The 12,229-nt window shown below is 39.8% G+C and overlaps 1 protein-coding gene and 1 pseudogene across 3 annotated transcripts in view; one reads left to right on the top strand and one right to left on the bottom strand.

Annotated features, from left to right (window-relative positions):
• Positions 1-3,993, top strand: part of LPXN (leupaxin) — a 43,769-nt gene extending 39,776 nt beyond the window's left edge. For 2 of the 3 annotated variants that reach the window (XM_036862709.1, XM_036862711.1), the window contains 2 exons: positions 2,263-2,411; positions 2,736-3,937. In XM_036862709.1, coding sequence (XP_036718604.1) covers positions 2,263-2,411; positions 2,736-3,005 — 419 coding nt within the window. In that variant the 3' untranslated portion in view covers positions 3,006-3,937. Of the gene's footprint in view, positions 1-2,262; positions 2,412-2,735 lie in introns of all 3 variants that reach the window. The other variant, XM_036862710.1, reaches the window with a different exon arrangement.
• Positions 3,994-10,931: 6,938 nt separating this feature from the next.
• Positions 10,932-11,489, bottom strand: LOC118899594 (annotated as a pseudogene).
• Between the last annotated feature and the right edge of the window lie 740 nt (positions 11,490-12,229).

The raw sequence follows: 12,229 nt of genomic DNA, 5'->3' as shown, positions 1-12,229 counted from the left end.
AGAGCTGGTTTGGTGGTGCTGAATTCTCTTTGCTTTTGCTTGTCTGTAAAGCTTTTGATTTCTCCATCGAATCTGAATGAGATCTTTGCCGGGTAGAGTAATCTTGGTTGTAGGTTGTTCCCTTTCATCACTTTAAGTATATCATGCCACTCCCTTCTGGCCTGTAGAGTTTCTGCTGAGAAGTCAGCTGTTAACCTTACAGGAGTTCCCTTGTATGTTATTTGTCATTTTTCCCTTGCTGCTTTCCATAATTTTTCTTTGTCTTTAATTTTTGCCAATTTGATTACTATGTGTCTCGGCATATTTCTCCTTGGGTTTATCCTGTATGGGACTCTCTGCGCTTCCTGGACTTGGGTGGCTATTTCCTTTCCCATGTTAGGGAAGTTTTTGACTATAATCTCTTCAAATATTTTCTCGGGTCCTTTCTCTCTCTCTTCTCCTTCTGGGACCCCTATAATGCGAATGTTGTTGCGTTTAATGTTGTCCCACAGGTCTCTTAGGCTGTCTTCATTTCTTTTCATTCTTTTTTCTTTATTCTGTTCCGCAGCAGTGAATTCCATCATTCTGTTTTCCAGGTCACTTATCCGTTCTTCTGCCTCAGTTATTCTGCTATTGATTCCTTCTAGTGTATTTTTCATTACAGTTATCGTATTGTTCATCTCTGTTTGTTTGTTCTTTAATTCTTCTAGATCTTTGTTAAACATTTCTTGCATCTTCTTGATCTTTGCCTCCATTATTTTTCCGAGGTCCTGGATCATCTTCACTATCATTTTCTGAATTCTTTTTCTGGAAGATTGCCTATCTCCACTTCATTTAGTTGTTTTTCTGGGGTTTTATCTTGTTCCTTCATCTGGTACATAGCCCTCTGCCTTTTCATCTTGTCTATCTTTCTGTGAATGTGGTTTTTGTTCCACAGGCTCTAGGATTGTAGTTCTTCTTGCTTCTGCTGTCTGCCCTCTGGTGGATGAGGCTATCTCTATACTGATACTTCTAATATAAGATTACAGGTTTTTTCCTTTACTGAAATTGTTTTATATTATGCTTGTATCTTTTTTTCACACTGAAAACCTTGCCTACCAAGGGTATTACCAAATTACTATAACTGATTATTTGCTTTCTTATAAATCTACCCATATTATTTTAAAGAAATCAATATAAATGTTGCAAAAACAAGATTATTGAAAAAAGTTTAAAATTTCTTTGTAGCTCTTTTTGTCTTTAGGATAGATCCAGTATGACTATACAGTCAAAATACTATGTTTTAAAGACACATGAATGAATCATTGCCTTTCTTTAGTCATATCATCAATTTGATATACAGTTAAGTTAATTTGCTTAAACTTGGTTTAATTTTTAGGGATTGATTTTCTATTTTATTTTATATTTTTAAAAATTTTATAAAACAATACTTTAAATCATGCATCCAGTTAGGAACTCTTGTATTAGCTATATTTTTCTGAGATATAATTAGCAGATATTTTCCTCAGTTTGTTCTTTGTCTTTGTCTTTGCTTATGATATTTTTTCGTCATGCATAAGTCATTCATATGTATTTTTAATGTGGCTAAATTTATTAGTCTCTAACTTGCTTTTGAAATGTGATTCGTTTTTATTACAATTTTCTCATTCCCCGATTAAAGAGGAACCTATCCATATTTAATTCAAGTATTTGTAGAGTTTTCATTATTATATTTAGATTTTGCATCGATTTGGAAATTATTACTTAATAGTACTTTATTTTTAAATATTAGGCACTAGGGATATAATGTGACCAGAGCAACAATATCTAGTTTCTTTTAGAGCAAATGTTCCATTGATGGACGACAGACCACAAAATTTCAGATAATGGAAAATGTTATAAAGACAATAAAAAAGATGAAGTGTAGATACAGGCTAAAGAGATGCCTCTCTGATAAGATGATATTTGAGCTGATTTCTGAAACACAAGGTGAAGCTAGCCATATCAAGGCCTGGGGCAGAACTGTACAGGCTGAGGGAGTACTCAGTACAAAGGCATTGAGGAGGAATAGACCTTAATGTTTATTAAATGCTTACTATGAAACAGACACAATACGGAAACACTTTACCTGCATTATCTCATATATTTCTTCTAACAGCCTTTTGGGGTAGGTATCTATTAGCACCATTTTGAATATGAAGACACTGAGTTTGGGAGCGTTTAAATCATTGGCCTCTTCTCAGTCTCTACCTTGGTTTAAGGTCTCACAGTGCAGTAGTGAACCCTTGATTTTTCTCTCTCCAGGCTTTCATGAGAAGGACAAGAAGCCGTATTGCCGGAAGGATTTCTTAGCCATGTTCTCACCCAAGTGTGGCGGCTGCAACCGCCCAGTGTTGGAAAACTACCTTTCAGCCATGGACACTGTCTGGCACCCAGAGTGCTTTGTCTGTGGGGTCTGTATACTCACTTATCTTTTGGGTTTAGGGAAAGTCAGGGTTCTCCTTTCTGAGAGGCAGTTGGTAAGAGGGTTCACAGCTCGGGATGAGAATTTGACAGGGGCCTTCTTAAAAGAAACACAAAACACAGCCTCCATCGTGGGCATTTGCTTGTCTGTCTTGCAAATGGGCAATATTCTAGCGTCTATTTGTCAAGAACCCGAGTGAATTCCTGCACTGGCAGGAAACTAGCAGGGATTTCAAGGCTGAAGTTTTGCTGATGCTTTTACTGCTTGACATCTGCCTCCCTTTTCTTTTTCTTCTCTCCACCACCCCACCCAGGACTGCTTTAGCAGTTTTTCTACTGGCTCCTTCTTTGAACTGGATGGACGTCCCTTCTGTGAACTCCACTACCATCACCGCCGAGGAACCCTTTGCCACGGGTGTGGGCAGCCCATCACTGGTCGCTGCATCAGTGCCATGGGCTACAAGTTCCATCCTGAGCACTTTGTATGTGCTTTCTGCCTGACGCAGCTGTCAAAGGGAATCTTCAGAGAGCAGAATGACAAGACCTACTGTCAACCCTGCTTCAATAAGCTCTTCCCACTGTAATCTCAGCTAAACCCACACCCTCTTCTGATTTGCTATAAAATTTAAACCAAGAGAGGAGAGAGTACATTTGTAGTTACTGACCTTCTGCTCAATAGGCTTACAGAGAAAGCAAAGGTGATGAACAAATAAGGGGACGTCTAGATGTTACATGACTAGGCTTGTGGTATTAAGTTTTGATTTCAAGTCTTACTTTTTTTTTTTATCAGGTATTTGAATTTAGATCTGGGACCTGTTGTCTAGTGCCTCTGCAGATGTATTTTCCACATGCACACATTCATTCCACACTGGTTTACTCACATTTCTCCATTTTCACCCCTATGATGACTCTATTCAGATATTCTCTTTTCTGGCCCTCATAACTGGGTCTTTTAAGCTACCCGCATTTCCCTGTGACTCACTTTCTCACAATCACTGCTGCAGACTTTATTTTGCTGTTAGGAATCATGATATCACTCTTAAGCTCCTTGCATTTCCCTTCAGTGTATTTCTTTTTCAAGAGAAAGTAGATTTTTAACTGGACAACTGTGAATACTGACATCATTGATAAATAAAGTAGCTTGTGGTTTTAATGGCTCAATGTCATATTACTTTGGTAAATAAACTTTCTGCTTCCCATGTTATATACCAGGCACAATGTGCAATTAAATTTGTATCATACCTCTTGTTTACTTCCATACAATGGACACTTCGTTTAAATCAAAAGAAATTAAACGGGGGGACTCCTAGTCACTAACTTTTCTCTTAATTTGGGCTCATAACATTCACTTTATTTTATTTTTTGCACTTCGGTGATTGATTAAAAGATGGCAAAGCTTCTTAAAAGTTTTTCATCACTTTGTTTACCTATGGAAAAAGTGATTTCCACTAGGCAATTCCAAATTCATATTTGCATATGTATGCATATCTCCAAACTCATAAATTTGTATATATTTGTCCAATTTTCTTGTATATCAATCATATCTCAATAAAGCTGTTTAAAAAAATGAAACATGCATCTTCCTTAATTCATAGTTGTCTCATAAAGACAAACAAGATGGCTGTTCTTAGAGCATCTCTGAAGAAAGATGCTATAAAACCTCATTTCACCATTTTCCAGTTTGGATTAGGAAATCCCAGGCCCACCTAAAAAAAAAATCTCCACTTAATTATTTTTTCCTCTGAAAAATATTATAAGTAAAATTGTACAAAAGCTTGCCAGGCTATTAAGGAATCTGACTTTCTCATGTCCTATCTCAAGTCAGCTTCAGAAGGAGCCATGCTTCTTCAAAAGAAATCTCGATAAGGTCTATACCATATCTCTCTTACCATGATCTTAAAAATAACTGTTTGATTATTTGTTATTAAAAAATTTTCAGGGACTTCCCTGGTGGCGCAGTGGTTAAGAATCCACCTGCCAATGCAGGGGACACGGGTTCGAGCCCTGGTCCAGGAAGATCCCACATGCTGCGAAGCAACTAAGCCCGTGCGCCACAACGACTGAGCCTGCTCTCTAGAGCCTGCGAGCCACAACTACTGAGCCCATGAGCCACAACTACTGAAGCCCACACGCCTAGAGCCTTGCTCTGCAGCAAGAGAAGCCACTGCAGTGAGAAGCCTGCACACCGTAACGAAGAGTAGCCACCGCTAGCGGCAACTAGAGAAAGCCCATGCAGCAACGAAGACACAACGCAGCCAAAAATAAATAAATAGATAAATGTATTTAAAAAAATTTTTTTTAATTACTGAGGAAAACTCCTTCATTGGAGGTATTTTTAAAAATAGGGCTGAATTTGGTGTCTTTAGATTATTAATGTGGGCACAGAATTTCTTGGAGAACTGAAATGGATTAAATGATTCTTGCTAAGCTTTATCATTTTGGTCTCCTTTATTGGAACGGATGATGAGGGGCTTTTGAAAATTAAAAGGAAGTAGTAACAGTTAATTCTATAAAATAGGAACTCCAAATGCATCCAGACTATGTGGGAGGCCCCCCAGGTAGGGAGCCAGCTGGGTTTTTGTCCTGTTTGGCTGGCTGAGAGCACCAGACTAAGCAAAATATATGTTCGATTTCTAAACATCGTCTTTACCGCATATGACTCTGTGATGTCATTTGCAGATGTTTATATGGTAGCTTTGGGAATTTGACAAAGGAAACTTGGGTTTTAACCCTTAAGAGAGAACATTCAGGTGCTGACTTTTTTTTTTTTTTAAGGATTAGCTGTTTTGAGATTTCAGTAGAATCTATGTATTTAAAAGTTTCGAAGAAAAACCAGAGTTTACTAGGGTGAAATTAGGAAGTGAAAACTTTTTCTTTTCATAATGAAAGTAAGTGGTTATATATTTGTTCGAAAGGAGATGCTGCCTTCAGGACCCAGGTTTTAGCAACAAGGAAACCACTCAAAATTTTGACGTTCGCCTGTTAAAAAAAATACTATTCTCACACTGATATATACCTGTTTACTTTTGGTTCTGAGTAAGTTATAGCTTTTAAAATATAAACACAGGGAACTCTACCTAATGCACTGTGGTAACCTAAATGGGAGGGAAGTCCAAAAGGGAGGGGATCTCTGTATGTGAATGGCTGATTCATTTTGTTGTGCAGGGGAGGCTGACACGACATTGTAAAGCAACCACACTCCAATAAAAATTAATTTAAAGAAATAAAATGTAAAACCTACCCTCAAAAGACAGGTTTTTTCCACCTGTGAGGCTATATATTTTTATAAAAGAATGTGCCATAGATTGGGAACTCTATTCTCAAGGAGGAAATCCTCAGTTTGGCCAATGATTGTTTGGAATAAGTATAGAGTCCTCCAAGGTGATACTTCAATAAAGATGGCAATCATTTTTCTATACAAGTTCTAGCACGTAACCTTGTAGGACGGCTGCTGGCTACAGGCTCCCTGTTTGTGACCAGCAGAGGGAGAGAGAGTACTTTTCTCTGTCTTTGCAAGCAAAAGTCCCGAGATCATCCTAACTGTACTAGGTTAGGTCACATACCCGCCAGTGATTTTTGCTGGGGAATCGTACTACGCAGCTTGCCTTAAACCAAACTAGATCATTTCCAGAGTTAGGGGCAGGATTAAGTTTCTAAAAACACAAGGGCTCTGTGGAGGAGATGTGAATATTGAAAAATCTGGGTACTGGTAAAAAGAGGGCAATGAATCTTGAATTTATATGCCTATATGTTCAAAAACAAAAATATTAAAGAGCTTCTGAGTTTCAAGATAATATGGAAGGTAAGCTAGATCTTTCCAGTGCCCTGAGGGAACATGCCTGAGAACCTTACAGGATGTAAAAGCAGAGGAGAGCCAGGAACAGGATGTTAAAAGCAACATATGGCAGAGATACTGATCTTCCCTAGGCCCTGGGGGGTGGGGCGGAGCCCGGCATTAAGAAACATCAAAAAGCAGCTTCAGTGTGAGAATCTGAGAAGGGAGATCTTCTAGCTGAAATAAAGGTGAGAAGGAGTGACAACTCTCTCTAGGGGCAAGTGTCTCAGGTGTGAGCAGGTCCTTAATAAGGACAGAGGTGGCAGCCACTAAAATATGAGACTAAAAAGGTGACTACTTGCCCTCAAAATATTGTGGAGGTTGTGTTATTAGATAAAACTCTCCATCAGGGCAGCAAGTAAGTGCTGAGAACCCAGAGGTCAAAGGGGAAATGGAAATCTACTGGGATCCCCTGGAGGAGGAAGAAAGAATTCTCAGATCAGTGCTGGTGCTTGAGTTGTGCTTGTTACAAATGTATAATTATGCCCAGAGGCAGCAATGTCTCAAATCTATTCTCAAATCTATTCGGTAAAATGCTGTTAATGTAGGAGGTTCCTCCTCCCCAGTTATGGTAAATGCATAGTGTTTAAATTAACTTCCTGTGAAAAGACATCTCCTAACTGCATTTAGGTTGACAGGCCATGGATTCTGATAATTGCATAGACATTCTGCCATCCTGGTCAGAACAATCCATCTTGCCTCCCTATTTTAGGTATCACCAAATCTCAACAAATATTGCATTCTAGGAATAACATTTCTGCCTGGGAAAACGATCCCAATTCCAGTGAGAGATATCTCAGATCACGGGTGTAAATGATACAACTCCTATAGCTGAGAATGAACAAATCAAGAAATCAAACAGGACTTTACTTCCTGTAAACTTCAACTCAGAGTTGGTGAGACAATTTGATTTTGGATTTTTTTGCCTTTGGACTTTGATATGCTATGTTGCATTATATGACGGGACTAACTGGGGATATGAAATAGAATCGAAGTACATTTCTCAGCATCATTTTTTTCAGTATAGTTTCTCCACAAGGAGCTGCATGGCTCCCATTTTTCAGTCCATGTGCTTAGGTGGGGCTGACTTTACCCTCAGCCCCAAGTCTCAGGCCTGACCAGTAAATGTTCTTTGTTCTTCTGGATCAAGGTGATTGGATCAGGGGTAGACATGTGACCCTAGCAAAGCCAATCAGATTGCTCCCCAGGACCTTCCCTGGACTTATTGCGAAAGAGGCCCTCTGATTTGTTTAGGATTCTGGCTCCGAGGATATTAAAAGCCTTTTGCTGCTGAGAAGTAGTATCTTTAGCATCACTTGGGGAGCCTGAGAACGAAGCCTACACAGAGGAAAGTAGAGATAAATAATGGAGAGGCAATGTCTTCTTTTTTTAGAGCCACTCAGTCATAGCGTATCAGCATCTTAGCTTCAGACTGGGAAGCTGTAACTTTTCTTTTCTTGCTTCAGCTAATTTGAGTTGGAATTGTGTCACCAATTAATTGAGTAAGCAGAACAGATATAGTCTTTCTTTTGTAAACTTAAAGTATTGTGAAAAAATGAATAAAGGAACAAGTAAACTCTATAGTGGTACAGAAGGGACACTGCATGTCACCATGAAAAACAAATAGACCAAAAAACTATCTGCTCACTGCCCAGTACTTTTTACATTAGAGCACAGTGAGGTGCTGTATTTTAAGTCTGAGGCATCCTGTGCATAGCTCATATATTTAGAAAACAAACTTCTTGTTCCTGTCCAATTTGCTAGTAAAGTTGAGTAATGTGTATCAACATCACTAAGGGGGCAAAAAAGAGGGAAGTGTGCTGCCATCCTCTGAGACGCAAAAATGTGTTGAAAATCATGTTATATCTGCTGCTTTGTCTAGCGCCCCTGCATAGAAAATGATTAAACCTTTAATGTTACTGTAGTGCTGTGTATTTGTAGTGAAAAGTAGTTTAAAAAACTTGATGCCTTACTTGCAAACAAAAAAGGAAAAAAAATGGAAAATTATAAGAGAATTATATTTACCTTTATCCCGAAAGTTGGTACTTGAAGAAAATTGGGTTTATAAGAGCTTGAGGAAGAGAAAGAAGACATTTATAGTGATGCTGAGAGGAGATTGTAGGGATACTTTTTAGTGCTCTGGAGGTTGAGGGTGATGGTTTTCATTATGTCCAGTGACACTGGGAAAATGTGACTTTCCCTGTCCGGTGCCCTTGCATTTTCAGATGTGAGTTAAGAAATATCGGAGGCTCAAAAATAAGGTGGGGGAGCTTAGAGGGAGAGAGATTTTCCTAAAATAATCTGAAAATTTTGAAAGAGAGGGAAAGAAGGAGGGGAGAAAGTTATGGGATATACAAGAGAGCTTGTGAGCTGGACAAGGTGAAATTTCCAGAGCTTCCAGAAAAGAAGGAAACATGGGGAAACAAGAAGGGTGACATACAACACACTCTGTGAGGAAGAATGGTTGTAATGGGGATCCTGTCACTCAGTTAATTCCCTTATGCAAATTGCCTGGGGACACTACCTCTCATCCTGGGGTGTCTTTTAGTTTGGGTTTTCCTAGAAGTGGACCCTGAGACTAGAATTTGTGTGCAATAGTCTATTTAGGAGGGTGTTGCTGGATGTACAGGTGGCGGGGGGCGAGGGAATGAGACAGCAAAGGGCCAGTTCAGCGTTCGTTAAGGAACGGGTTGCTGCTATGGGAAATTGGAGCTCAACACTCTTAATGACCTCGGAGGTTGATTGTAGACCACATGGGATGCCAGCCAGTGCCCCCACCCCACCTCTGCCTCTCTCTGTGCAAGCTGGACATGCTTCTGACCAAGGAAAGCCTTTAGTCTGAGTCACAGCTGCTTGCAGGAGGAAGCATCAGCGTGCCCCTGGCCATGAGTACCACCAGATATGGAAACTTAGAGCATCTGTTGGGGAAAGTTATGAGGAGGTAAGCATGTAAGAAAAAAATTCACTGGAAAGGTCTTCGAGTCACTGATGATCACATTTGGAATGGGTCGTAAGCCATTTGTTTGCAGAATTTTAAAATGTTCCCAGTTCTCGAAAGCTTAATGCATTACACTAGCTTACAGCTAGTGTAGTAATGGTGGAGGGCATTTAGGGAGGAAGAGAGTGGGCAATGGGATTATTATTTCCATTTTACCTATGGAAAAATGATCAATGACATGAATGGGCCAAGATCACTCAATTTTAGTGATAGCACTAGAAGCAGGCCAATGTCTGTTTAGTATCCCTTGCCTGGGACACTTTCTCTTAGGCTTTACTTCAACAGTGTAAAATACATCTCAGAAATATGTCCCATGAGGTGAATTTTCAAGGGATGAGTGAGGGGCACTAGGGCAGGAAGGGTGATCCAGTGGTGCAACCTATGTTGTTTAGGGGTATAGTGGCAAGAACTGTAGCCTTGGTATCAGACAGACCCAAGTTCACAGGCCAATTGTACCACTTACAAATTATGTAAACATTAGTTAAGCTATTTATCTTCTCCGAACTTCAGTTTCATAATATGCTAAATGTGGGTAATAATACCTCCCATGTGGGTTTGCTGTGAGGATTAACCAAGATAATAAGTGCGAAAGAGCTCTGTAAACCTCCAAGAATCATACATAAAAGGCATTAACAAAATAGTCCAAGAGATATGTGAGGAAGTCAGTATAGCTTCCCTCTGCAGAATTTCCATGGAGACTGTGAAACCATGGCAGGCTTTTAGTTGTTTACGTACGATTTTAGAAATCTTTTTTGGGATAAGGATGAAAGCTGATGGAATTGAAAATGCTGGGAGATTAGGAGAAGAGCTTCAGTGTGAGCTGATAATCTTCCTTTGCAGCAACATATTGACAAAGTAATGCTCAAGACAGAATGATTTCCATGGCACAGGAAATCCATCCAGTTAGCTGCTTCCCGTAGATAGAAAACAGCGAACCCAGGTTAAGGAAGCAGAACCAAGGGAAAAGAGTTCAGGAACCTTCCAAGGCCATGATGTTCATTGCCTGTCAATGGCTTAACCACAATTCAAGCGAAATTCCCAGGCATCATTATTACTTGTATTAGTTTTGCCAGAGGTGCTTTACCAAAATACCACAGACTGGATGACTGAAGCAGCAGAAATTTATTTTCTTACAGTTCTAGAGGCTGGAAGTCCAAGATCCAGGTGTCGACAGGTTTGGTGTCTCGTAAGTTCTCTCTCCTTGTCTTGCTGATGGCCACCTTCTCTCTTCTGTCCTCTCGTGTCCTTTCCTCTGTGCATGTGTCTCCCTGGTGTCTCTGCCTCTTCTTAGAAGAACAATAGTCCTGTTGGATTAGGGTCCCACCCTTGTGGCCTCATTTAATCTAAATTACCTCTTTGAAGCCCATATCTCCAAACACAGACACATTGGGAATTAGGGCTTCAACACATAGTCTTTTTTTTTCTTTTAATTGAAGTATAGTTGATTTACAATGTTGCATTAGTTTCAGATAAACAGCAAAGCAACACATGGACTTTGTTGGGATACAATTCAGTCCATAATATTACTTAAAAGGATACAGTGGCAAAGATACAATTCCACATGCTTTCTGGTCATAAGCTTGGTGGCTTCACTCTGTTATGTAATTCCAGACTCATCAACAGGCAAATTTTGATCCTTTTTTTTTTTTGATCTTTTTTTTTTTAATAGACACTTTATTATATACACAGGTCATAAAATCCCAGACTTACATTAGGCACAAAAATATAGACCCTGCTAACTATTTAATATTATCAAGCTTGTACAACTTTAGCATGGTTTTGAGGCCAGCAACCTCAGTGTCTATCTAAATGGGGGTCTGATCTTGCTGAGATGTAATATCACTATTTCTGTTCTCATTACCAGCAGCTTTCTTTTGTTCAATGAATATAGTTCTTTGATTCTGCTCTTTTCTACATTGAAATCTAATTTTGTATCTGTTCTGATTTTTATCTCTTCATCCATAACGTGTTTTAATTGATATAGTTCAAGTTTCATTTTCTCATTTTCTGCTTTGAAGGATGGAAATTTGCTCCTCTTCATAATAATCATATCCTTTTTCACATTAGCAACCTGAGACATTATCTGCCGAAGAATGATGTCCTGCTGCATCTTGGTGACATATCTTTGTAGATGAGATCCATGTTGGCCTCCATGATCTTGACCAATGCAGATGCAATGGTTTCTGCTTGTCGAGTAGTAAGCCCATTTCCTTCAAGTAAACACACTAAGGCATGGGTTTATGGCTCATTTGGGACTGATGTATTTGAACTTTAGTTAAAAGATGGAGACAGCTTTTTTTTTTGCAATTTTTTATTTAATTAATTTATTTGTTTATTTTATTTTTTGGCTGTGTTAGGTCTTTGTTGCTGTGCACGGGCTTTTCTCTATAGTTGCGGCGAGCGGGGGCCACTCCTCGCTGGGGTGCGCGGGCTTCTTGCAGTGGCTTCTACTGTTGCAGAGCACGGGCTCTAGGCATGTGGGCTTCAGCAGTTGCAGCTCGCGGGCTCAGTAGTTGCGGCACGTGGGCCCTAGAGGGTGGGGGCTTCAGTAGTTGTGGCTCGCGGGCTCTAGAGTGCAGGCTCAGTAGGCATGGCCCACGGCTTCATTGCTCTGCGGCATGTGGGATCTTCCCCGACCAGGGCTGGAACCCGTTTCCTTGCATTGGCAGGTGGATTCTTAACCACTGCGCCACCAGGGAAGTTGGGGACGGCTTTATGATGTGGGTCTTGACTTCAGATGTAGGCTTCTGTCCAGCTCTACTGCTTACTAGTTCTGTTACCTTGTGCAGTATCATTTGACTTTTTATCATCTCTTTGTTCATTCACTCAGTGGACATGAACATCTCTTTTGAGATATATTGTGGAAACTAAAGCTGCGTTAGAAGGGTAGCTCTAAGGATGATCAGAGTTGAGAAGTATTTTTTGGATGTTTGTGTGCTGAGAGGACGAAGGTCACAGAGATGGAGATATTGGAG

This window comes from Balaenoptera musculus, chromosome 8 (assembly GCF_009873245.2).
Source record: "Balaenoptera musculus isolate JJ_BM4_2016_0621 chromosome 8, mBalMus1.pri.v3, whole genome shotgun sequence".
Taxonomy (NCBI): Eukaryota; Metazoa; Chordata; class Mammalia; order Artiodactyla; family Balaenopteridae; genus Balaenoptera; species Balaenoptera musculus.
The sequence above is the reverse complement of the archived record's forward strand: the minus strand, read 5'-3'. Positions and strand labels throughout refer to the sequence as shown.